Below are 26110 nucleotides of genomic sequence, written 5' to 3' on the forward strand. Positions count from 1 at the left end.
AAAAGTTCATGCAAAAACTACAATACCAATTTTTAAAAACATTTTAGAAACTCTACTGGTCAACCTACATTAGAATTACAGGGCAACAGTATTGTACACCCACTATAACATCTTTATTCATCAATCACTTGGTGAACCTGTCCCCCAATTTTATCAAATTATTACTCTTCCTTGGGGAAACCAAACTTTCAGCCTAGTTTCAGTTTGAGAGTCAGACTGGACAAAAACCCAAAATATTATTATCAATAAATTTAAAACTGCATTGTATCAAGTAAAAATATTAACAAACCGCAGTTCCTTCTCACCCAACAGATTAATCTATACTACTATAAAGCAAATACATGGGCGCTTCTGGCCTCTGATTGGCTGAGAGAGGAGATAGAGAAAGAGCGCGAGAGAAGAGAGAGAGAGAAGAGAGCGAGAGAGTGGGAGAGCTCCCTCCCCGCCGCCGCCGGCCCGCCCTCCTCCCCCGCCCTCTCGCCGCTTCTACCCCTTCCCCGCCGCCAGCGCCCCCTCCCTGGCGCCCGAATCCCATCGCCGAACTCCCTCTTTGGTGAAGATTCTGCCGTCGACTGGGTGGGAGTAGTGGTTTACCCGTTTCCTGCATGTTCGACGAGAACCTTTGGGGGGCATCGACAGGAATGTTCGGCCATTTCCTGATCGATCTCCATCTGGAGCTCGCGTTCTTTGCATCACACCTTTATTTGTTTCGATAATCGGTATGTCTGATCGTTAATTTTTTATTTCTACATGTGCATCTGAACCTCATCGTCATTGGGGGGCAGGGCGGCTAACGATCACGGAGAACATGCAAAGATCATGAACAAGAAGAACACTATCACGGAGATAACCACCGGAGGCGAAAGGCCAACGATCCACCGGCACTCTCTCTGCCGACGCTTCTTGAAAGACATTCTGAGATAACGACTGCTCATCTTGCCGGCCACCAACAAAAACTCTCTCAAATCAAAGAAGAAGTACACAGAGGAGAGATCGAGATTGACATGTTCTTCTTCCTTTTCTTCTTCGAGCCTTTAATGGCCGGTGTGTGCTCAGATTTTGTTCTCAGTGATTCAATTAAACATACTTTCATGTTTCATGCTGTATATAGTTAGATCATAAGTGCAATTCAAATTTAGTTTTTGGGATTTTGATCAGAAGCGCAATTCGGAGTTTTCTTTTACGACTCGATCGGGAACATAATTCAAATTTCACTTTTTTATGATTTCGATCACAAGCCCATTTTAGTTTTGTTTACGATGATTCTATCAGAAGTGCAATTCAAATTTGATTTTCAACTATTCATTTTCAACAATTCGTTTTCAACTATTCGGGAGGCAACTATTTGCTTTCAACTTCGGAGCAGCCTCCGGAATTCAACCACGGTCTTCGGAGCAACTTCCTTCTTCTCCGCCACCCTTTCATCCTCGCTCTATCTACAGTTTAAGGTTAGCGACGAGACCGCAGCCTTCTAATTGCTCAGGGCTCCTCCTCCGGCACGCTGTCGATTTCCTTATGGATTCAAGTTGTTTTTGAATGCGATCAGAGTAGCAATTCATTTTTTTTTTTGATAATTCAAACAGCGGCGCAATTCTAAATTAATTTCCAAAATTTTGATCGAACATAATTTAAATTTCGTTTCTGATAATGCCTCATAAGCGCAATTTTAAGTTAGTTTTCGAAGATCTGATTGGACACACAATTCAAATTTCCTTTTTAAGAATTCAATCAGAAGCCCAATTCAAATTTATTTTTTGAAATTTTGATTGGACATAATTTAAATTTCACTTTAGAAAATGTTCTCGTAAGCGCAACTTCAAGTAAGTCTTCTAAGATCCGATCGGACACACAATTCAAAATTCACTTTTACGAATTCCATAAGAAGCACAATTCAAGTTTTGTTTTCAAATACGATCTGGGTGACAATTCAAATTTGTTTCTGATTATTCAATCAAACGCAAAATTCTAATTTCGTTTCTGAAATTTCAATCGGGCATAACTTAAATTTCGTTTTTGAAAATGCACTCAAAAGCAATATTAAGTTAGTTTCGAATATCCGATCGGATGCACAATTCAAATTTCCCTTTTAAGAATTCGGTCAGAAGATCAATTCAAATTTAGTTTTTGAAATTGCGAGCATTTCAATGATACTTAAGAATTACTTTTAAGAATTTTGAAATTTCTCTCCACCCAAGCGAGCATTGCGAGCGGGCCACACTAGTATGATTAATGACAATAATATTATATTTAATAAGTAAGAGAATAATAAACTGCTGGCCGCAGACTCGTCTGTATAGTTCTGGATCGTCCGGGACGTGGATAAGACGGGACGAAGATTGTCCCTTCTGACATTCAAAATCAGAGCAGGGATGTGGATGGGACGGTTTTTTCGTCCAAGACATCCGGATGTGATGGTTTTTTGTCCTAGTGGACGAAAACCGTCCCGTCCATTTCGTCTCGGGACGAATGTCTGTCCCGATTTTCATCCAACCTCACGGACGGGATGATTTTTTTGTCCTGGGACAAAAAAACCGTCCCGTCCGCGTCCCTGCACTAGTATTGTTTCGGATCTTCCTGGACGTGGACGATGGACAGGACGAGACGAAGATCGCCCCGTCTAATGTCCTGAATCTGTGCAGGGATGCGGATGGGACGGTTTTTTCGTCCGAGTGGACGAAAACCATCCAGTCCATTCGTCTCGGGACAAATTTCCATCTCGGTTTTCGTCCAACCTTGCAGATGGGACGATTTTTTCGTCCTGGGACGAAAAAACCATCCCGTCCACGTCCCTGCACTAGTATAGTTCCAGATTGTTTGGGATGTGGACGATGAACGGGACGGGACGAATATCATCCAGTCCGACGTCCGGAATCAGTGCGGAGACGTGGACGGGACGGTTTTTTATCCGAGTGGACGAAAACCATCCCGTCCGTTAAAACTCGGGACGAATTTCTGTCCCGATTTTTGTCCAACCTCGCGGCCGGGATGATTTTTTAGTCCTGAGACTTTGCCCCCGCAGACTCGAACCAACCAAATGTTTAGGTAAGGTTTAGGTCTTTACTAAAAACCGAGATCCCATAAGCCCATAAGCCCAAGGGGAGCATAGTGCATTGGCGGTAACAGGTCGCCCAGGGAGAGGGCAATTCAAGGGGACCGAGGCTTTGGACGCAAACCCATAACTCCGTTCATCCTTGTGAGCATTGAGAAGGGGGAAAGGACGCAGCTTGAGAGCTGATCGGCCATGGCGGGCATGGGAGATGGGTACGTGGGAACTGCCCAGGACGCCGTCAGGATCCGACGGCTCGAAAAGCAGCGAGAGGCCGAGCGCAGAAAGATCCAAGAACTGAAGAACAAGACGGCCTCTGTTGGAGGCCAGACTGGGCTCCTTCAATTCGGTTCCAGCACCTCTGAGGTTCTTCTATCCCTTGCAATTTGAAGTTTTTTGGGAACTGGGTTCATTCTTTCTCATGATTTTCAGGTTTTAGAGTCTGCGTTTAAGAAGGAAACTGTTGGACTTGTTACCCGGGAGCAGTATGTGGAGAAGGTCAGCGGATTTTTCTTTGATTCTCTCGTTTTGCAAGTGTTGGATTCTCAATTTTCTCTTCTCGCTTTGTTGGGTTATAGAGGGTGAACATTAAGAACAAGATTGAAGAGGAGGAGAAGGAAAAACTTCAAAAATTGCAGCAGGAGTTAGTTATCCAGGTTTTGTCGGATTATGACTCTCTCTTACTCTTTTACTGAAATTCAAAATTCTTTTTATTGCTCTGTTGCAGAGAGGAGGAGCTTCATCTGAAGAAAAGAAAGAAACGGAGGGTGAAGGGAACGTCACGGTTGTCTTTTTTTGATGAGGTTGACAACGGGAGCGACGAAGATATTGTGGAAAATAGTGAGGCCATTACTTTAATTGTCTTTAATAAATTGGTTCTTGGTGAAGAGTTTGTGAACTATCTTGGTCTACATGTTACTTTTAGAATGGTTTGATGACTATATATTCATATTTGTTTTATCTCGTGTGTGGTCGATGTGAATGCATTTTATATTTCCATCTCATCTCGTGAGTCATTGATGTTAACGTTTAACAAGCTATCATTTGATTTACTACTGCTGTCATCCAAATTCGTTGTCTACCAACGTCAACTTTATAATGGTTAGTCACCTATCATTACGCTTCCATTATTCTGAATTTCCCATTTCATTAGGTAAGATGAGCAACACTAAATGTCATAATATTAGCCAAATATCAATTCTTCGAGGCATTAGTGATGTCTATGATTTTCTTCTCGTAGGATTTGCTCTTAAAATTCTCTTGTGTTCTCCTTAAATTATGAATACTTAATGTCTTTTATGTCGGTTTTAATTTCTGAGTTGAATTGGCTAGTTAGTCAGTAGTCCCTTTTTCTTGGTTTCTTGAATGTACGTCATGTGAAGTAAAGGTAAGGTTAGACCTTCAGAAGCTTGGGGAAAACGCTTTATTTATTCTTCTTTATGGGAGTCTTAATTACCAAGTTCAATCGTCGTACATTTCTTCAATTCTATCACATTTTAAATGATATAACATGCAGGGAAGATACGGTTAGACGTTCTAAGACTGAGAAAGTCCCAACAGTGGATTTTTAAAAAATATGTATATCTATATGTATAATTTTTTTTTTCAAAAAAATATTTTAATTTTTGAAACGTGTTGTGCAGGGGACGATATAGTCAGACACGGGAAGTTTGGCAAGGATCCAACAGTGGAGACAAGCTTTTTACCAGACAGGTATTGTCTGCAGTAGTACCTTGCAAATGCCAAAAACGAAAAATAATAGTAGAATAATATTTTACTTCTATTGTTCTGATTTTTTTTTATATTTTTTTGTCTCTGTTTGACATTATCTAAATGAATGAATCATTGCGTTTACCTTAGCAAGGGCATACTAATTCATAAGCCATGCCCCTAATTTAGTTATTTTAGATGTGTGTTATCATTTATTTTATCCATTTTCTTGCTTTATCAAAATCTTGACTAGTGTTTTTATTTTGACTAATCCTGCTTGACTTCTATGATCACTCAGTGAGCGCGAGGCAGAGGAAGAAGCAGAGAGGGAACGGCTGCGCAAGCAGTGGTTCCGTGAACAAGAACTTATCCGAAGTACTATTTTTTCTTTGTTTGTATTAATGTTATGCAGAGATTTGTTCAAAAAAAAAGTTTTGCAGAGATGTGAGCGTTTCTCTTACATGGTTTTAATTCTTCCCTTCAGATGAGCCTCTAGAAATTACTTACAGTTACTGGGATGGAGCAGGTCATAGGAGAGTTATCAAGGTTAGTGAGCATGCATTTCTCAATTCTTTTGTTATTTTCTCAATCAAAAAAAAATTCTAACGATCAAATTAAAATCTGCAGGTGCGCAAAGGTGACACCATCGGAGAGTTTCTTCGAGCTGTCCAGCTGCAGCTCGCCCCTGAATTTAGAGAAGTCCGCACAACCTCGGTTGAAAATTTGCTCTATGTGAAGGAAGATTTGATCATCCCTCACGTAAGTTGTGCTTTATCAGTTTTCTCAAAAATTGATGGTTATTTGATGGTTATTCGTCATGTTCTCTTCAGCAACACAGTTTTTATGAGCTAATCGTCAACAAAGCGAGGGGAAAGAGTGGACCTGTGAGTTTGTTTCCCAATTTTCTTGCTTTTCCTTTTGCTGGATGAGCTGATTTCCGTTCTGAAACCTGAAAAATTTTCATTTGATAGCTTTTCCACTTCGATGTTCATGAGGATGTTCGAACGATTGCCGACGCCAGGATTGAGAAGGACGAGGTTTGTCATTTCCTTCTCATAATCTTCTCTAAAAATCTAGAAAAAGCAAAATCAGAGGAATCTTAAAATATTGATTAGAAAGAGAATAGGAATCGTTGATGATCAACAGTTAAGTTGTAATCGTTTGCAGTCTCATGCGGGGAAAGTGGTGGAGAGGCACTGGTATGAGAAGAACAAGCACATTTTCCCTGCCTCCCGCTGGGAGGTGAGATTCTTGCTTTCTTCCCTAGATTCTCCTCTTTTCTTGCCCTTCCTTCCAGTTATTGATCTTCTTTCTCACTCTTCAGATCTACGATCCGACCAAGAAATGGGAGCGATACACGATCCACGGCGAGTGATGTAAGGAATTCCTTCGAGAAAGGAAGGGGTCTTCTCCTTTTCGATCAATTCCTGTTAGATCTCTGTTTATATTAAAATTTGAAATAGAATGAATGACTGAACAGGACTGATGATTGAATGGTGATGATGGGAATTGTGGAGAGAAGACGGTCCAGACAAAATGATGAACTGAGGATGAGAGAATGGACAGCCGTTCAGTTCTGTCCCATCCGTCTGTAACTGCCATTTACATACTCCATCCCCCGAGTACAATAATTTTGGTCAAGGGAGGATACAATGAGGCTGTGCTGGTGTTGGTTCTACAGTACTGTCATCTGTTTCGGTCTATTCCGTCATCCATCGCAACCGAAAGACCAAATGATTGTGAATCATTTCCGTCATCGAAGTGACGGCCTTTCAGTCCCTGCTGTTTGTAACCTGGGAGGATATGACGAGGCTGGGCTGGTGTCTGTTCTACGGTTCCCACTAGAGTTTGTCACCTGTTTCGTTGCGATCTGTCATCTGTTTCATCATCTGTCAGACTGGTGGATGGTTGACTGTAGGAAGTATGACTAAAATACAAACTGATGACGAAATGGTGACAATGACCTTAAATGATCATGGAAGATGTGTTAGAATTTAAGCTAACCAATGGGCCTGAGGCCTTTGTGTAAAATGTAATAGATTAACTCTAGGATTATGAATAAAAGACTAACCTAAAATGAAGGGCCCACTAAGGGCCCACTAATTATCCACTAAGGGCCCATTAAGGGCCCATTAGTGGGAGGTCCGAGTAAGGCCAATATTAGGCCCTTTATGAGCCTAATATTTACTGGGTCTGAGATATCTCAGGCCCAGGCTCCAACGGTCAGAAATTCTGACCGTTGGACAGCTATCTCCTTCAACGGTCATATTTTTCAAAAATATGACCGTTAAGGGGATTCTCTCTCTCTAGTTTAAAGGTGTATAAAGGGGCCTGTTGAAGAAAATAATTGATGATGTTTTTTGCCCCAATTTCCTGGCTGTGTCACTCTTTCCCCTCTCTTTTCTCTTCATTATTGACATGGTATCAGAGCAGAGATCGATCTGAGCATGCTGCAGCATTGTTTGAAGCCCTGATCGAAGTCTATTGAAGCCCTGATCGCAGTCTTCATTGAAGCTTTGTTTAAGGCTCTGTTTGAGCTCAGATTTCTGTGTTCCTTTCCCTAAAATTCTATGGGAAAATCCAGAACCAGAGCAACAGCCAGAGCAGAAAAAGAAGCTGAGGAGCTAGCCTCCCTAGCTGCCTCCACTCCAGCAGCAGCTCCAGCAGTTCGTGTTTCAGCCGCTGCCATGCAGTTCACCACACCAGTCCAGGGAAGGCCTGTCCTGCCCGACCTGGACATGAAGTACAACGGCATAAATGGCCAAACATGGGTCACTATGGCACAAAGAGCTCTCAAGGCAGCCTATCTTGGGAGACATTTGACAGGAGAAGCTCAATCAGAAGATGATGCCGGATTGGAGGTATGGGAGTCGGAAGAGGCTCTCATTACGAACTGGATGATAAAGAACATGGAGGATGAACAGAAGAAGGATTATCTTTTGATCGACAGCGTCCGAGACCTCTGGTTAGAGGTAAACAGATCGTGTGCAGAAATGCACAGCGACTTTCGTGTCTATGATCTCCGCGAGCAAGAGCGGACACTAAAGCAGGGAAATCTGACAGTTTCCACCTATTCAGCAAGGCTAAAGGCGATTTGGCGGGAATTGGATCTCTTGTGGCCCACAGGGGATAAAAATTCCCCCTCGTACATCCGAGAGGTGAAGTTCAGAACTCTACAGTTCCTAATGGGCCTCAACTCCGAGTATGAGACCCTCCGGAGCCAGCTGCTACACCGGGAAAGATTTTCCACATTAGCAGAGGCAATTTCAGAACTCCAAGGAGCATAAAGCAGGAAGAAGTTAGGTAGCAAGGGAGGAGAAACTCCCAAGCCTACCGTTGCAGCCCACCTAGCAAAAAGAGAGCCCCAGCCTGCGGCACCTCCCCAGCAACCCAAAGCCCCTCCAAAGGAAGGTAATACCTCAGAACTTATCTGCGGGTATTGCAGAAAGTCCGGGCACATCAAGTGAGACTGCCGAAGGCTGGCGTGGAAGGAGGAGCAGATCAAGAAAGGGACGTGGAACCCAGGCCAGTAGAAGAAGGCCTATGTGGCCAGCGAGGGAGACCAACCACCCTCCACCGAGAAGGAGGAAACCGGGAGCGACATCCAGAAAATGATTCAAGCGGAAGTAAGCAAAATCCTGCAGAAAATGAGCTCAACGTCCCTCGTGCAGTCTGGTAAGTGTTTTGCATTTACTACTTTTACAAATTCTCAACCTATTTCAGTATCATGGGTGCTGGATTCAGGGGCGACAGACCATATGTCACCCCACAGATCCTTATTTCGAACTTACGAGTTTGAAAAAGGAAATCTTAAAGTTTTCACTGCCAATGGAGGAGTCTTACCGGTAGAGGGAAGAGGAACAATCCTCATTAAAGGGAAAGTCCTGAAGGGGGTACTCCACGTACCTGAATTGAAGGCAAATCTTTTGTCTTTAATCCAGCTTGTGGAGAATACCGGATGGCGGTTCTCCTTGGATTCTGACTGTTGTTTTTTATGTGTAAAGGACATCGGACAAAAGATTTCATCTGTTAGCCGGAGAGGCGGTCTTCTCCTGCTAGATGAATCATGGGAAGGAGGGGGGGAGTCGATGGTCTATGCTGCCCAGAGCGAGGAGCGGGTCATCCTTCTCCATAGAAGATTAGGACACCCCTCATTTCATACCTTAAAACAATTGCATCCTCATTTGTTTAATGGAATTTGTTTTGAAAACTTAATTTGTGAGAGTTGCCAATTCGCTAAACTTAAACGGTCCCCATACGTCAGTACGAACCACAGAGCCTCCTTGGCCTTCGAGTGTGTTCATAGTGATGTATGGGGCCCCTGTTCCATATCTGGATTATTACACCAGAGATGGTTTGTCCTATTTGTAGATGATTTCACGAGGTATACATGGGTATACCTAATGAAATCAAAGGCAGAAGTACCATCTATTATTCTGTTGTTTTGCGAAATGATTCAAAATCAGTTTGGAAAAAGAATTAAATGTCTGAGATCCGACAATGCCAAGGAATACTTCTGCGGAGAAGTAAACAACTACATGGAAATGAAGGGAATTGTCCATCAATCTTCATGTGTAAATACCCCTCAGCAAAACGGGCTTGCTGAGAGGAAAATTGGTCATATTATGACGTCGGCCAGGGCACTCCTGTTTCAAGGAAATTGCCCTAAACACCTTTGGACTGAGGCAGTAGCTACGTCCACACACCTCATCAACAGGACAGCATCAAAGACATTGGGACTCAAGGCCCCAATTGACATTTTATCCTCTGAATTTCCTAACATAACTTTAAAGACTAACCTGCCGGCCAAAGTATTTGGCTGTGTTGTGTATGTTTATGTCCACAATGCAGGAAAATTGGATCATTGGGCAGTGAAATGTGTGTTTTTGGGTTACTCTACCACGTAGAAAGGGTATAAGTGCTATAATCCGGAGTCAAGGAAAGTGTACGTTTCTGCAGATGTGCAATTCGACGAAGTCAGAATGTTTTATGGGACAGCAGATAGATGTGGAGATTACTTGGAATCAGAGGAAGGAGATGCGGAAGGTGGGAAGTCCAGTCGATTGCTAGAATTAAGGGATAGTGAAGAGGAAAGTGAAGAAAACACTGTGCCGGATATGACAGAAAAAGAGGGACCTCACCCGGTAGTGGATGCCGTAAGCGAAGAACAAATATCAGCAGAAGAAGCAAATCAAAGCAACCATGGATGGCTGATTGCAGTTAGTAAAGGTACCCGAAAGTGTACGAAGACCAAACTATATCCGGTAAGCAACTATGTCTCCTATAGTCGTTTTTCCCCATAATATAATCAAGTGGTGCAGGCCTTGATAGCTGTGTCTATCCCAAAGAACGTCAGAGAAGCTCTGACATCCCCAGAATGGAGAAAGGCAATGGACGAGGAAATGGAAGCACTTGAGAAGAACGGCACCTGGGAGGTTGGTACCCTTCCAATGGGAAAAAAGGTAGTCGGTTGTAGATGGGTCTTTACGGTAAAATACCACTCAGATGGGTCAATAGCAAGGCACAAAGCCAGACTGGTGGCCCAAGGGTATACGCAGTCATATGGGATTGACTACAATGAAACGTTCGCCCCTGTTGCAAAACTAAACACGGTCAGAATTCTGATTGCACTGGCAGCAATCTACAAGTGGAAGTTACACCAGTACGACGTGAAGAATGCTTTCCTACATGGAGAACTTGAAGAGGAGGTATATATGGCACACCCTCCTGGATATCAGGTGAGCGACAATCCCAGGAACGTCTGCCGCCTCGTAAAGTCTTTATATGGACTTAAGCAGTCTCCCGAGCATGGTTCGGAAAGTTCTCGAGGCCATGCTGACAAGGATACTTTCAGAGTGAAGGAGACCATACACTCTTCATAAAACATGGTAAGGAAGGTATGGTAGCAATATTAATTGTGTATGTGGATGATATAATTATAACAGGGAATGACGATTTAAGAAATTCAGAAACTGGAAAGGTACCTATCGTCATCATTTGATATTAAATCACTGGGGCCTCTAACCTATTTTCTAGGAATTGAAGTTGCCTACTCAGGGACTGGGATTGTACTGTCTCAGCACAAGTACATCCTAGATCTGTTGAAAGAAACCGGTAAGCTGGACTGCCGCCCAGCCGCCACACCAGTTGACATTAATGTCAAACTAAAGGCACATCAGCATGAGAGGGATGCTCCGGTGGACAAGACATCGTTTCATAGACTCATTGGTAAGCTCCTGTACCTCAATCATACGAGACCTGACATTGTATTTGCAGTGAACTCCCTGAGCCAGTTCATGAACGACCCACGGGAGTCTCATCAAGGCGCAACAGACAGAATTTTAGCCTATCTAAAAGGAACTATTGGACAGGGACTATTCTTCCGAACAGGAGGTGAGCCAAGTATTACTTTATACACTGACTTTGATTATGCAGGGTCCTTCGAAGACAACCGCTCTACTTCTGGGTTCTGCAGCTTCCTTGGTGGTAACCTCGTTACATGGTGAAGCAAGAAGCAGAAGGAAGTTTCCCTCTCAAGTTCTGAAGCAGAGCTTCGAGCCTTGAAGAAGGGGGTCTGCGAAGGCATGTGGCTCAAGGGCATCTTGAAGGACCTACACTTATACAACTGTAAGGGTATGATTTTGCAGTTAGACAGCAAGTCAGCCATTGCAATGGCGAAGAACCCAGTCCAACATGAGCGCACAAAGCACGCACGGGTGGCGAGACATTACATCAAGCAGAACATTGATGAGGGGCATATCGTCCCACAATATGTACCTACGCTGGAGCAGACCGCGAACATCTTCACGAAAGGCATCCCAGGCCCTCAATTTCAGGCGTTGGTGTCCAAGTTGGGCATGATCAACATCTATACCCAACTTGCGGGGGGGTGTTAGATCATGGAAGATATGTGTTAGGATTTAAGCTAACCAATGGGCCCGAGGCCTTTGTGTAAAATGTAATAGATTAACTCTAGGATTATGAATAAAAGACTAACCTAAAATGAAGGGCCCATTAAGGGCCCACTAATTATCCACTAAGGGCCCATTAAGGGCCCATTAGTGGGAGGTCCGAGTAAGGCCAATATTAGGCCCTTTATGAGCCTAATATTTACTGGGTCTGAGATATCTCAGGCCCAGGCTCCAACGGTCAGAAATTCTGACCGTTGGACAGCTATCTCCTTCAACGGTCATATTTTTCAAAAATATGACCGCTAAGGGGATTCTCTCTCTCTAGTTTAAAGGTGTATAAAGGGGCCTGTTGAAGAAAATAATTGATGATGTTTTTTGCCCCAATTTCCTGGCTGTGTCACTCTTTCCCCTCTCTTTTCTCTTCATTATTGACATGTTTCATCATCTGTCAGACTGGTGGATGGTTGATTGTAGGAAGTATGACTAAAATACAAACTGATGACGAAATGGTGACAATGAAGAAATGCGGAGAGACTATGAAATTGAAGACATCTAAACCTCTGAATTGATGACTGAATGTACTCTGGTCATCCGAATATAACTGTCATTTGTTCTTGATCCTTTTTTACCATGTCCAGGTTGGAAAACTATTGATGTGTCATCCGACTAGGGTTGGATATTGAGGACCGAGGTTTGGTTTGACCCGACTGAACTGGGACCGTAGGTCCTCCATCTGAGGGTGGACTGATTTTTCAAACAGGTTTACGTCCAAGGATTAAACCGAACCAGAACTGTAAGTACATTATTTTATATTTATTTTATATTTTTTATAAATGTCTAAAAATATTAAATCCAACTCGACGGAGAGAATTCTATTGAGCTCAGCTGGACGCCATATATTTGACCATCCGTGGGCACCCACTTTATTTAGGGGGTATTTAACATTATTCTGAACATAAATTTTCTATTTTGACTTTTGACAATGGCTAGTCAATCCGGCTAGACCGGGATCGGTCTGGACTAGACCAAGACCTAACAAGAACGGACCCAAACCAAACAGAAGTCTTTGTTAGAAACCCGGACTGGATTGGGACCGTCAAACCCTACATCCGACATTTAGTGATGAAAAATGTGTCCTCCAATTTACGAGGCCTAGGTCTTACACAGGTTTTTGCAAGGGCCATCTGTCACATCTTTCATCATGGTGAGGGAGGCATGATGGATGATGCGATGGTGATGGATGGCCGTTGGGGAGGTCGTGAAAGTGATGGATGACATGATTGAGGACATAATGACATGATGTTGATGGGTGGGCTCAGATGGGTGATGGGATGAGACTGCTTTCATGGACGACAAAATATTTGATGATGAAAAAAGAAGTTATGATATAAATATGTTGGGTCTAATTTTGCCAAAAAATTATAGATAATAAAATCTCTCTCTCCCTCTCTCTCTCTCCCTCTTCACATGGTCAAGTTGGCAGCGACAGCTCTGACTAGCGGTGGTGAAATCTAAACCTAGAGAGAGATAGATAAAGAGACTGAGATAGAGGGAGAGGGAGATAGGGAGAGAGACATATAAGGAGAGAGAGAGAGAAAGAGAAAGAGGGATAGGGAGGGAGGGGGACACACAGAGAGAGATAGAGATAGATAGATAAAGGGGGAGATAGAAAGAGAGAGAGGGTTAGAGACAGAGAGGAGGAAGGGAGAGAGAGAGGGAGATCTATAGAGAGATAAAGAGAGAGGGAGAATGATAGGTATAGAGAAAGGGAGAGAGGTAATGCGGGTCCTACTTTTATCTGATATTTGACCTAATATTCATTAGATAGGTTAGAGTTCCTACATTCTTGGGGTTCCATGGACCAAGATCTACTTTCAATAGATGGGCAATATCAATCTACTCCAGTAGATCTAGAAAAACCTTCTTTTGAAGAATTTCCAACGTTTCTTTTCCATTTTCATGTACCCAATTCATACCTTTGTTTCGTGTGTTCCTGGGAATATTTCGACATCTTCAATATCAGGATACTAACACAAGTTTTATCTCGGGATACAATTGAAGGAAACTGCAGTGGGCCTGCACTTTCAATGGTAATGCATATCTTTAGTATTCAATAGAAGCTTTATCTTGCACACCCTCAAATAATATATACAAATATCGAGGGATAGTGCAAGTGAACGAGAGATCATGCAAGTGACTGAGAGAGCGAAAGAGATAGGGATAGTGCAAGTGAGCGAGAAAGAGAAAGAGAGAGAGATAGTGCAAGTGAGAGAGAGAAAGAGAGAGAGATAGTGGAAATGAGCGAGAGATTGTGCGAGTGAGAGAGAAAGAGAGAGAGAGAGATCCTGCAAGTGAGCGAGAGAGAGAGAGATAGTGCAAGCGAGCGAGAGATCGTGCAAGTGAGTGAGAGAGAAAGAGAGAGAGTTAGTGCAAGTTAGCCAGAGATCGTGCAAGCGAGTGAGAGAGAGATAGTGCAAGTGAGAGAGAGATCGTGCAAGTGAGTGAGAGAGAGAAAGAGAGAGAGATAGTGCCAGTGTGAGAGAGATCGTGCGATCGTGTGAGTGAGAGAAAGAGATGAAGATAGCGCATGTGTGTGAGAGAGAAAGTGCAAGTGTGAGAGAGAAAGAGAGAGAGAGATAGTGCAAGTAAGAGAAAGAGAGATAGTGCAAGTGGGAGAGAGAAAGAGAGAGATAGTGCAAATAAGAGAAAGAGAGATAGTGCAACTGAGAGAGAGAAAGAGAGAGATAGTGCAAATAAGAGAGAGAGAGAGAGAGGAGAAAGAGAGAGAGATAGTGCAAGTGAGAGAGAGAGAAAGGGAGAGATGGTGCAGGTGTGTGTGAGAGAGATAGTGGAAGTGAGAGAGAGAGATAGGGCAAGTGAGAGAGAGAGTGCCAGTGAGAAAGAGAGAGATAGCGCGAGAGAGAAAGAGAGAGAGAACAAGTGAGAAAGAGAGATAATACAATATATATAGATAGAGAGAGAGATAGTGCAAGTGTGAGAGAGAGTGCAATGAGAAAGAGAGATAGTGAGAGAGGGTGCAAATGAGAAATAGAGAGAGTGCAAGTGAGAGAGAGTGCAAGTGAGAAAGAGAGACTGCAAGTGAGCGAGAGAGTCGTCATCATCCCCGTCCCGTCCCGTCCCATCCAGAACGTCCCGAACCCCACTTGCGCTGTTCCAGAATCGTCATCCGTCCGCAAAATCAAGTCAACGAAATTTCCCACGGTTTGAGAATAGATCTATGCCGTGTAGGGCCTGCCAAGTAGCTCGATAGGGTTTTCTCTCCTTCTCTGCTGCTGTCCACTCCTCGTCTCGATCGGAGGAGATTGAGAAGCCGAGCTACGGGGAAGGCCGTAGTATTTTTCTGCTCATCGTTCAATTCTCGTCTGGAATTCGTTTTTCTAGGCTGAAATCCGACCAGATCTATGGCGATCTGCGTTCGTTTCGCGGCCTTTCTTGCTCTCATCCTCTTCGCCGCTCCGCTCGGGCGAGGTTCGTTTTATCAGTTTATTCCTCGTAGATTTGTCTCTTTACCTGTTCTCTTTCTCTTAATTCGTTGGAATTGATCTTGCATGCGAGATCTGATGCTGCTTTTGGTAGATCGGACGTGGTTCTTTCTGCTCTCTCTCGATCCGGTCTGTGGAGGTTTTAGTTTTTGTTGTGCCGGCTCCTGGTGCCCCGCAATCACGAATGTAGGCTTTTAATTTGCGGATTCCGGTTTCTTTGCTTGGGTTTTTTGTGGTCGTTTAGGAATTATTGATTTTTTCTCGTCGTAACGCTGCTTGATTTCTCCGCGACCGGTTTCCGGTTGTAGAATGCGTGATGATTTTGGTTCAATTTATTTGATAGTGCACCTTCGAGATATGCACACGATCTATCGCATTATAACGTTATGGCTCAAACTTCTGATGGCCTTGCTTCATAATTTCTGTTCCCGATCTGGATCATCTAACCATCGATTTGTTTTCTATGAGAGAAATTTCTTTCGAATGGACTTCAATTTTAACGGTATATGATATCCTGAGATTTAACGTAATAATATTGTTGTTTTGCTGTGATTTCTGCTTCTAGATTTCCCTGCTTGATAAAAATAACTTTCTTGTGTTTTGAATTGCAATATTCAGTTGCTAGATGCCAATCCGATGCTGGGGAAGATGCTTCCGAAGTTTCTCAAGGTGGAAATAATGACAAAGTCCAAGACTTTAGCGATGTTTTCTTGACTTCTGCTCCTGGGGTGGATACAGCTTTTGTTTTTCCTAAAAACTCACCTCGATGTAAGCCTGACTGATGTTTCTGAGTTGCCGCTTGTTTTTATTATGACTGATCCACATTATTTATTTTGATCTCCTTTGGTTTGCAGTTGTGACTGCCGGTGAAGAAACTGAACTTTTGGTTGGAGTTGACAATCATGGTAATTAATTCGAGCACAGCCCTGGGGATTGATCCACATTAATCTCTGTCCTAAGTATAGTTTTTCTGTTTAAGTTTCGTGCCTCTCTTTTAATAGTCTTGAAAAGAATACTGAATATTGTCGTGGACAATGTCTAATGGTATTATTACCAGAATATCCTCAACATTAAAATTAAACTTTCCCCAGAAGATGGGACCTGGACCGCACTTAAAGTAAATAATTATATTCGTTTCTATTTCGGTATGCTAGAGGTGGAATCAAAGATTACATCCTGTTCTTTTTTTGCGTTTATGCTTTATAATAGTTTTCCAAGATCTAATTTATGCTTTCTTATCAGTTTCTGTAGGATTTCCTCAATATTCTTTATTTGAAGCAACTGCACGCGTCAGTTTTTTGATTTATTTACTTGTCTGTTTTATTTTTTTGCTTGATTCAGGTGAATCCGCCGTAAAAGTTTTTTCCATCAGGGCCAGTGTTCACTTTTCTTTTGATCACCAAATGCTCATCCAAAATCTCACGGTGCAGGTAATAGACTGGGAATCCAACTTAGAATATTGATCTTGAGTTATTGTACGGAAATCTTATTTAGTTTATTGATCTTCAGAGAACGTGTTCTTTAATTTAATAAATTTAAAACATAACCCTTTTCATTGTCGTTATTTTTTCGCGTATTCTTCATGATGTAGTCAATATTAAAATTTCAGGAGTTCTTCAACGCCACAGTCCCCCCATCAACGCAGGCGTCATACCCTTATGTCTTTGCTGTCAGCAAATACCTTCAGGTTAATAAATAATCCAGCCTTTAAAATAAAATATATAAATTTGGAGGCGAACATTTTTGACTTTTCTTGCCTGATTGCAGCCTGGGACTTTTGACCTTGTGGGCAAAATTTTCTATGAGGTAGACCAGCACCCGTTCCAGAGCACATTCTTCAACGGTACTATCGAAGTCATCGAAGCGGGCGGTTTCTTGAGTATTGAATCTATCTTCCTCGTAACGCTCGCGCTCGGCCTCGTGGGCCTCTTTGGTTTATGGGCCTACGGGCGGATTCAGAGCCTTTCCAAGGTAGGCTCAAATCTCTGCATATTATGCATTATACCCATCGTTGCCATGAGAGAGAGATCTTCATTCTCCTTAATTTCTCTCTCTAGAAAACAAAGAGGACTGCACCCAAGGTTGAGGTTGGGACCGGGGCGACCGACTCATCCATTGATGAATGGCTGGAAGTATGTTATTTCTCCCCTTCTTCTAGAGAGAGAGATAGAGGCTGAGGTAGACAGAGAGAGATGATTTATGATTATTCCTGCCTTTCTCAGGGAACTTCATTTGCTCAGTCGCAATCGAGCAAGTCAAAGAAGAAGAAGTGAAGGAGATGGCGGGTCGATCTCGTAGGAGCCCAAACAGCTAAAGAGCTTTGCTCTGGAGAGGGAAGAGAATCAAAGTAGCCTCAACTTAAACTCTGACCATTAAGTTTTTTCCCCTGTTTCTATATCATTTGGATTCCCATGAAGATTTTGACCTAAAAGTTCATTCCATTTTGTTTTTGTCTTAAGTTCACCTTAAACATGAAAAAATGCCATCAAATCGTCGGTACATATAAGCTCCTATAAATGGTGAATATTTGCTATAATATTAATGTAATTTCTGTCATGTCTATTACCAGCATTATGTTTAATTGTAAACAATTAATGTCGCAATCATATGGTGGACATGAAGTGCCAGGATGCATTGAAGACATTTTTACCTAAACTGTGCCATATGAATATGTTGGAATGCCTACCTGGGTATTTCTAATTGTATGAATGACAACTATTATTTGTTCAACTTTTTTAATGTACTTATTAACTTGTCACTCTCACTGTTGGGACTTATGAAAAAGATCACATAATTGTTAAATATTTTATTTTCTATCAGTCTTCTTTTAGCTAACCAGCTGGCATGTTCCATAAACGTGAATGTAATTTATCTTCTCACACTTATATTATTGGAGTCCTTTTGCAGCCTTTGCAAAAGAACCATTGCAAAGCTTGGCCTGAGACCGTAAAGCCTTTGATTGTATTGAGTTAGGATATATTTAGGGTTGAATTATGTATCAGATTGCAGTAAAATATATTTGAATGGATTTTATATTAATTACAAATGCCATATTTTTGTTTTTATTTTTAAAAAGCCATATCTCAGTGTTTCTAATATAATTAAATCTATTATATGTTATGACTCTCTTCTATTTAAATCCACTTTTATGTTTCGAATAAATATTTAAAGGACTGACTACCGTGCGTCTCCCATTTCCATGGCTATCATCACTCTTTAATACATGCCAGATTACATCTTTCTCAAGACTATAATACATTTATTCGTGAATATTTCTAATATTTTCTTTTCTACAATGCCTAAAAAGCCATGCCTTGAGAAAATGTGAAGGGCGAGATTAAATGTAGATGTATAATGTCAGATAGGAAGCAGAAAATTGTATGCAAATACTATAGAATTGGATTGATAGAAAAGAAAATATAAATGAATGAAGATGAGGATTCACTTGACATACCCACCACTACTCTAAATTATGAAAATGCCTAATATTCATGGAGTTAACATGGGGTGGACTCACATCCTTGAAGCTACCAACCTGAGATCTCTATACTGTGACTTATATAATAATGCATGCTAAAAAGTTCATTATATAAACAATAACAATAATTTATAAAGATGAACTAGTTGTTAATCTTATAGCCTTACTATCAATTAATTTAATAAGGCACGAATACGATAGGACATGAATAATACATGCTACAAATATCTCTTGTATTAATGCAATATATCTTTTATATGCTACGAATTGGGCACGCATTGAGCTCTGCTGCAACCCAAATAGTGATGGAAGTAGCAACCCTTGGATAAGTTTGAATTACCATGCATCTAAAACATCACTGTGTAGGGAGTGCCACAGCCCAAGCTACTAAATAAGTTAGTTTTCAACAAGGCTAAGAAAGAAAAAAACAGAACTATTATTTTTACTTCATTCTGCAGGTGGAAAATGCCACTCGATCCAAGCTCATTTGCACTAGCCAGACATATGGCCATTCCCTGATTTCTCTTCATATCCCAATTCAAATGCTTAATCATTGAAAACACACTACTAGTAAAATTTCACATAAAAACTAGTTCACAAGATCTAGATTAATTTTGAAAATTCAAAATAAAATAACAAGATAAATCAAATGACAAACCCTGGGTTTCAATAGGGATATTTGTGAGATGAAAAAAGCTAATTATAGCATGAGTAAAATGCCAAAATTTCTCATGATTATAAAATCGTATGACACATAATCTTTGCATAATAAAATTAATTATCAAATAAAGGAATCTATATATTATATTTTCATGATATTTTTTAAACGCTTTGACTAAACAAAAAGGAAATAAGAGACAAAATGATAATTCTGCAGTTTGTAAGATTTTTGGAATTATATATATATATATATATATTAAAATGATTGAATAAATAAAAATATATAATGAAATACAGAAAAAATCCTAACCAAGATAACAAGAAAATTTCTCATTATTATAAAGCTGTATGCTTATACAAAAAGATTTCTCATGACTAAACATAATGTTTTCATAATTAAATAAATTATGAAATAAAGGAATCTATTTATTATCTTTTCATGAATTTTATTTTAATAAACACTTACACTAAAAAATAAAAAGGAAATAAGAGACTAAATGCTAATTCATTGGAGTCATAGTAGGAATTTGTAAGATTTCTGGAACAATATATATATTTATATTAAAATGATTACCTAAATAAGAATATACAATGAAACACAGAAAAGAATCCTAACCAAGAGAACAAGAAAAAGTCTTATGATTATAAAGCCTTATGACTAAACAACACAATTTCTCATGATTATAAAACAGTATCACACATAGTGTTTGCATAATTAAATAAATTATGAAATAAAGGCGCGCAACATTGAAACATTATGTGGGACTCTGAGCCAAAAAAACTAAGAGAGTTTAAAATTTCTGTTTGGAAATTATTTAATTTACATGAATTTTATAAAATGTAAAAAATAACAGAAACCACAAGAAGAAGAAAATGAGGATTTTGTTAAGAAAAAGAAGAGTTTGGGGGATTGCAAAATGCCAAACGTAGGAGGGGGCATCTTCATAATACCTATGAATTATTCATTGGATTTTGGGAATGTTCAACGATCTAAATCTAGCTCTTGGATTGGAATTCAACAAATAAAAAGGAGATTTCAGGATTATAAAAACATGCCGATGATGAAATCAGCTTGTACGAATTGAATCCACTATCATTTCAGTTCCTCCAGATGTAAACACAGTCCTCAACACATCAAATCTCATGGTCTCCTGCCTGAGTAGCGCTATCATTGATCCAAGATGGTCTTCTCTTTGTTGTTGTGGCACTAGGAGGAAATAGCTCCAAGGAAAGATGGGGATGGATGGCACCCAAGAGAAATAATACCTGATTGCTTTCCATTAGGGGATTTATTTCTTGTCAAACATAATTTGATTTTGCAAAATAAATCCGTACACTTAAAAGTGTATCCTCAAATGTCCTATAAACATTATGCAAGTGACCCTTTAGGGCCATTTTGTAGGTAATCTAATCTAGTTAATGACCGCATAATTCTGATAAAACTTCATTAAGAAACTGACACATAAAAATTCATGCATGCATTTTATGATTTTAATTTTTATATCAAATCTAAGACATTAAGTTGTGACGCTTATGCCATTATGTTTGATTTGTAATACAATTTCATGGATGAATTCACATACTATAAATGCTTTCTAATTTCTCCTGAAATGTGCAATATTTATGCATGAATGAAACAAAACTATGATATCAACATTTTAATTTGATTGCCTCCCTTTATTGGTAAGAAACTTTTATAAGAGAAGGGAATGGAGAAAAAGTTGGTATGTGAAGTATCTGCAATCAGTGCCAACTGGTGCCAAGGCAGCTGTAGTCGCATGGCCGCTGGCATTGACAAAACTGCAGCCGCAATACCAGTTGTACCAAGGAAGCTGCAGCCGCAGCTGCATGCAGCTACAAGGGCAAAGACATCTGGAGCTGGGGGTAATTAAAGGCATCAAGGTAGTCGCGGCTGCACCCTGCTGCTATCAGCCAAGGCTGGCTGCAGGTCAGCAATGTGATAAAAAGGAGAACATATCAATGGAGGGGTCTTTCAGGTGTGCAAGGAATTGTTATTTAAAATTTGACTTTTCATTTGCTTTAGCATTTATATAGGCTTTCAATTTTTAATATTCTTCAATATGGTATAACTCTTTTTGCAATTTCAAAGAAATACGCGTCGGGCCCTAAACCAAGGGAATGTGGCCCCAGGGCCATATCATGGAGAAAAAGAGAAATGCGATTATAATGGGCTTGTGGCCAACCTGGCTCAAAGCTAGTCGCAAATCAGGCTTTCTTTAAAAATGCATTTAAATCCTGACCATGGATCTCCTAAAGACGAATGGTCAAGATCAAACCCACCCTTTTATTTTATTTATTTTCTTATTTCAGGCTGCGAATGGCCCATAGGGTGCTGACATGGACAAACACACAGGGGACATGTGACCACCGATGCAGATGGGGCATCATGACAAGGATGAAGGACCACCGAAGATAAGGGACCCTACAACCACAATTTAATCATAGACCTTGAACCCCCAATTGTGGAAAATCTAAAGGTCAGGGAAAAAACCATTGGCCTCCACCCCTGACCATCATTCTCGTCTATGAAAAAGGTAATTTCGGGCAACAAGAAATTAGAAATAAACTCATACCCCCCCTACAAAAGCACCAGGAAAGTCCCATATTGGTTAAAGGGGAATATAGACTCTCTCCTGGCCCATGAATACTGGGTTTGTCATTTGGAGTTCATTGAAATTGAAACTGATTCTTGAAACTTAAACATGAGAGGATCCTCCTCTTTCTTTTCATTTCATTGCGATTCTTTCGGTTAGAGATGGTGACAGGATTTTACCTCAGGAGAGATCACCAAGAGAGTGATAGAAGATGAGACAAATGAGTGATAAACCTGAAAGACCATGCCGCGGATCATCAGAGGTTTGCATCTGATGGCAACCATCCTGCATGGCGTCAAGATCTGGTAAGTGATGAATTATATTCATATATGTCAGACATACATTAGTAGAAAACCATAAACATAAAATACCCAAGTTATTTGATTATAAAAATATTTTCTCTGTCATGAATTTTACTGAACACTTGAAGTTCATCTCATTTTTAAACTGATTTTCTTTGATTTTTAATTCAATAAAAATATCTTAAAATTCCTAAAATTCTATGATTGTTATCTGATTTTAATTAAATAAAATAATGATATTTCTTCATCAACATTAGCAAAGTAATATCTCTCATTTAGTCAGTTCTACAAACATCTTGTGAGCTCTCTCATTTCCTTCAATGTTTGCTTTATTTTTTTGTGTTTTTATACAATTCTTCGTACCTTCAATAACCTCACTCTCTTCTACCTATCCATCAATATGTAGTTATTCCTAAAATTTCCTTATCTACATTTAAATCATGGTAATACCGTTAGCAATAAAAAATCCCTTACTAGCATTATTATCTTAATACATGTTCTTCCTCTCTTCTAACTCTTTAATTAATTCTATTGTTAAATGCCATACATCACAGTTTAAGGTTTTAAATTTATAAATTATTTATTAAATTAAATTAATAAAAACGAAAAATTAATAACAACAAAAATTAATACCCTTTATGTTCCTTCATCAGTAACATACTTGATTAACTATATATAACATATATTAATGAATCAGGGATTTATTAAACCAAATTGATAGGTCATAACATCAAACTTGATCAATCAAATTATGCTTTTATACATAATTTTTACCGCATATTTTTTATATTTGCACTAGCATTAGTCACAATTTAAGGATGAAATAAGAAAATTATGATTTATTTTCCTAAGCTCTATTTTATATATTTATTGATTTTTGAGACTGACCCCACTTGGCTCTTTAGCATCAAGTGGATTTCTCATGTCTTGTTGAAGTTTTATTTGAACAACAGGACCTAGGTAAATAAAAGTGTGAATTTGGGATACAAATGGAAGAAAAGTACACAACCAAAGCCATATAATAGATACTGAGAGGATGCCCAATACACAAGAATCCCATCGTAGAAGCCCATTCAAACATCCTTAAAGACCAGGTCAACTAAAGGAAAGAATTATGGAACTAACCCATAATTTGAATTTGAAAGGTCTAGTTTCAAATATGAGGAGGGTAAGTGGGCCCAATCTTGAAATCAAGAAATCTTAGCCCTCCAAGCCCTTGGAATTGAATCCAATGGCGAGGAGAGTTAGGGCACTTCTATTTATTCTCTTCTCCCCTCTCTTTGTATCTCATCTTGGATTTCTTCTCACAACTTATTGTTGGAGGCCTATTGCATCATATTTCTTTGATCCATTCTTTCTCGACCAGAGTGTGGGAGAGAGAGTTCAAGGGTGATCAAGACTCTTGGAGAAAGAGCACCACTTGGCTCTTGGGGGAAGTGACAACAAGTTCTGTGTGATCTCCCAAATTTTTGGTCTTCATTTTATCCACATTTTTCCTATATAAAAATTCCATAGGATATCCTACACTTCAATATTTCCAATAAATCAAACAGCACTGAAAATTCCTCCTGTAGCAAAATTTACTGTGTTTTAAGTCTACTACCTGCTCGGCGGAGCCCCGCCGCCCACAAATTGTGGCCAAAGGTTTTCTTCAATGTTACTTTATGGCCCTAAAAATTATCCAAAAATCACATTTAATTATTATAAATATTATAAAATAAAATAACTATGTAATTTATTTATTTAAAATATTTTTGACTAGTTTTTGTTTATTTCATTTATTTTCCTTTTTGGAAACTACTAAAAAATCCATAAAAATATAAATCACCTAAAATAATTATTTTAAATTATATTTTAAATGAAATTGTATTCCCTGATTACCTGACCCTTGTGTATTCAACCATTCTTGTGTCTATTGATGGAGATGTGTGCCTACCATTAGATATTAGGGCAAAAACCTAACGTGACAGGTTCAAAGGGATAATTTTGGAGACAATAGAGGCCCAAGTACCAGAAAAAAATCGCCAAGACATAACCAAAATTCTCTCTGTCAATGCTTAATCTCGGCACTCCATCTTGGACTGAAAACTTGATCTAAGGGCTAATAATTAGATCCAAGCTGGTCAAGCTATTAAAAAGTGAAATGAAACTGCCCAAAAGTGGGATGAGGCACAAAAATGTTGTCCAGGGTTGAAAAAAATACTGGAACCCATGCCCAGGGTTCTCTTTGAAATTTAGAAGGAATGAAGCACGAGGTAAAAACATTCATTTTTGTAACTTTATTGTTGTAGATGGTTGCAAGACACCTTCATTGTTCTCATTGATATCAATGATTAACTTCATTGTTGTAGATAGTTGCAAGACACCTTGAGTCGGGGAAAGGTACATGCTCTTGCGTGGAAGTTCTAAGCAGGAGCATTGATAAAATATGTTTTGGTCAGCATATTTATTAATTTATTCTCCTAATTAATAAGATTTTTTTTCCTCATCACTATCAAATGACATTCCCCTTTCTTCTTGGAACTTCAATACCTGATCATTTAAAAATGATCAAGATCTCCTTGATCCTCTACCTACCTTTTAATTTTATCATCTCTTTTATTATCTACTTATGTAAAATATTTTATATTCTTCAACCTAAAGTCTGAAAATGAACTTAGCACTAGCTTTTACCTACAATATTGATGTCAATGCTGATTCTCCATTTCCCGACCCCTGGCTCATCAGAATAAAATCACCTGAACTGAAGTGAATAAATCCACTATTGCCAGTCTTTTTGTCAGCATATTGCCTTTTTAATAACATCAGTAGGTTTCCATCGTACTTCTCATTGGGTTTTAAACTAACACATCATCCCTCCATGTTTGCATCACACACTATCACCCTCTCCCTGTGGTGTGACACGAGCCGTTCATGTTACATCAAGCATAGTACACTGAACCATGTTTTTATAATTGAACATTTAAAGTATTTTCCATTCAAAACCTTTGCTGATTATTTCTTATGGAATATCCTTGAAAGTAAATTTGTTTGAAATTATCTTCATATCTGTGAGTATTTGGATTTAATAAATATGCAAAATTTCTGTTCCTAGAAGGCTTTAGGAGTAAACCACATGAAGATATGGGGGGCTCAATAAAAAAGGCATTGGGAGCTGAGTCAAAGGATGTATAACATAATCACGTGGTTTAATCATGTGTGGGTTGAGGAGGACATGAATTATCATACATTGTATTTTCTTGGTATCATTTTTAGACCCTTATTATCAAGTGTTTTTCATGGGGGATCCACAAAAGTTTGGTTGGGGCTAATTATGCCTTCAGACTGGATAAACTTGAACATCATTAGGGACTAGAATTAACTGTATAATAAAACAATTGAGTGTGAAATATGTTCTAACTCGTTCCCTAGATAGGTAGAGCGTATTTCACGTAGTTAACTAGATTAGAGTGACTAAATTTTTAACAACCTAATTGACACCTCCCCCACCTATACGTAGAACCATATTTGTGTCGAGGAGAAGATCCTATGGATAGTGAAATTGACTTTAGGGCTCATACTTTTGATGTCACAAATGTTTCATATGGGAAGAATAATATGATAATGTCTCTTATGGAAATTAATGCCTCACTATGAAAAATAATGTAAGACGGATTGAGAGCAGACTTAGATAAGGACGATGAAATGGAATTAGAACTTAACTCCAAGGACAGAATATTATCTCATGTTGCATGGACCCTTCACTGCATGATAAGATATAATTTTCTCAAAACTGCTCAGGAGAGGTGGGATAAGTTATATACTAACCATGAGAAGGTACATCTGCGGGACATAATACCTGCTTATCTATTCTAATATTCTATATTGAGATTTTGAGGATGAATG

General features: G+C 39.6%; 3 protein-coding genes and 1 long non-coding RNA gene across 7 annotated transcripts; all 4 read left to right on the forward strand.

Annotated features, from left to right (window-relative positions):
• The first annotated feature begins 380 nt into the window (after nt 1-380).
• On the forward strand, nt 381-1096 carry LOC144715334 (uncharacterized). Its single transcript, XR_013584578.1, has 2 exons — nt 381-719; nt 786-1096. It is a non-coding gene; the product is annotated as an uncharacterized LOC144715334 (long non-coding RNA).
• A 2003-nt stretch (nt 1097-3099) lies between these two features.
• On the forward strand, nt 3100-12402 carry XCT (XAP5 family protein). 4 transcript variants are annotated; one of them, XM_078592213.1, is made up of 13 exons: nt 3100-3412; nt 3479-3544; nt 3625-3689; nt 3774-3886; nt 4690-4759; nt 5055-5131; nt 5241-5302; nt 5384-5515; nt 5587-5640; nt 5728-5793; nt 5924-5998; nt 6081-6132; nt 12306-12402. In XM_078592213.1, the coding sequence occupies exons 1-12, from the start codon at nt 3242-3244 to the stop codon at nt 6129-6131; spliced, it is 1002 nt and encodes a 333-aa protein (XP_078448339.1). In that variant the 5' UTR covers nt 3100-3241; the 3' UTR covers nt 6132; nt 12306-12402. The 4 variants fall into 4 exon arrangements, with proteins under 4 accessions (XP_078448339.1, XP_078448337.1, XP_078448338.1 ...); XM_078592211.1 differs by lacking the exon at nt 12306-12402 and adding an exon at nt 6237-6357; XM_078592212.1 differs by lacking the exon at nt 12306-12402 and adding an exon at nt 6220-6250.
• LOC144716933 (uncharacterized) lies at nt 6501-10505 on the forward strand. Its single transcript, XM_078592215.1, has 2 exons — nt 6501-8431; nt 8761-10505. Exon 1 carries the CDS (start codon nt 7327-7329, stop codon nt 8041-8043), a length of 717 nt encoding a protein of 238 aa, XP_078448341.1. The 5' UTR covers nt 6501-7326; the 3' UTR covers nt 8044-8431; nt 8761-10505.
• A 2523-nt stretch (nt 12403-14925) lies between the features above and the next one.
• Nucleotides 14926-17628, forward strand: LOC144716932 (Translocon-associated protein (TRAP), alpha subunit). The gene is made up of 8 exons (XM_078592214.1): nt 14926-15156; nt 15789-15938; nt 16025-16075; nt 16512-16600; nt 16780-16857; nt 16938-17141; nt 17228-17302; nt 17393-17628. Exons 1-8 carry the CDS (start codon nt 15090-15092, stop codon nt 17441-17443), a joined length of 765 nt encoding a protein of 254 aa, XP_078448340.1. The 5' UTR covers nt 14926-15089; the 3' UTR covers nt 17444-17628.
• Nucleotides 17629-26110: the final 8482 nt, after the last annotated feature.

Source organism: Wolffia australiana, chromosome 2 (genome assembly GCF_029677425.1).
Source record: "Wolffia australiana isolate 7733 chromosome 2, ASM2967742v1".
In the NCBI taxonomy this organism is placed as follows: domain Eukaryota; kingdom Viridiplantae; phylum Streptophyta; class Magnoliopsida; order Alismatales; family Araceae; genus Wolffia; species Wolffia australiana.

Bases quoted from the DNA above. Each gene is read 5' to 3' on its own strand.
- XCT (XM_078592213.1), top strand. From the start codon at position 3,242: ATGGCGGGCATGGGAGATGGGTACGTGGGAACTGCCCAGGACGCCGTC. The intron at 3,545-3,624 runs GTCAGCGGATTT...GTTGGGTTATAG, and splicing joins GGGAGCAGTATGTGGAGAAG to AGGGTGAACATTAAGAACAA. The intron at 5,999-6,080 runs GTGAGATTCTTG...CTCACTCTTCAG, and splicing joins TCCCTGCCTCCCGCTGGGAG to ATCTACGATCCGACCAAGAA.
- LOC144716933 (XM_078592215.1), top strand. From the start codon at position 7,327: ATGGGAAAATCCAGAACCAGAGCAACAGCCAGAGCAGAAAAAGAAGCT.
- LOC144716932 (XM_078592214.1), top strand. From the start codon at position 15,090: ATGGCGATCTGCGTTCGTTTCGCGGCCTTTCTTGCTCTCATCCTCTTC. The intron at 15,157-15,788 runs GTTCGTTTTATC...TGCAATATTCAG, and splicing joins CGCCGCTCCGCTCGGGCGAG to TTGCTAGATGCCAATCCGAT. The intron at 15,939-16,024 runs GTAAGCCTGACT...TTTGGTTTGCAG, and splicing joins TCCTAAAAACTCACCTCGAT to TTGTGACTGCCGGTGAAGAA.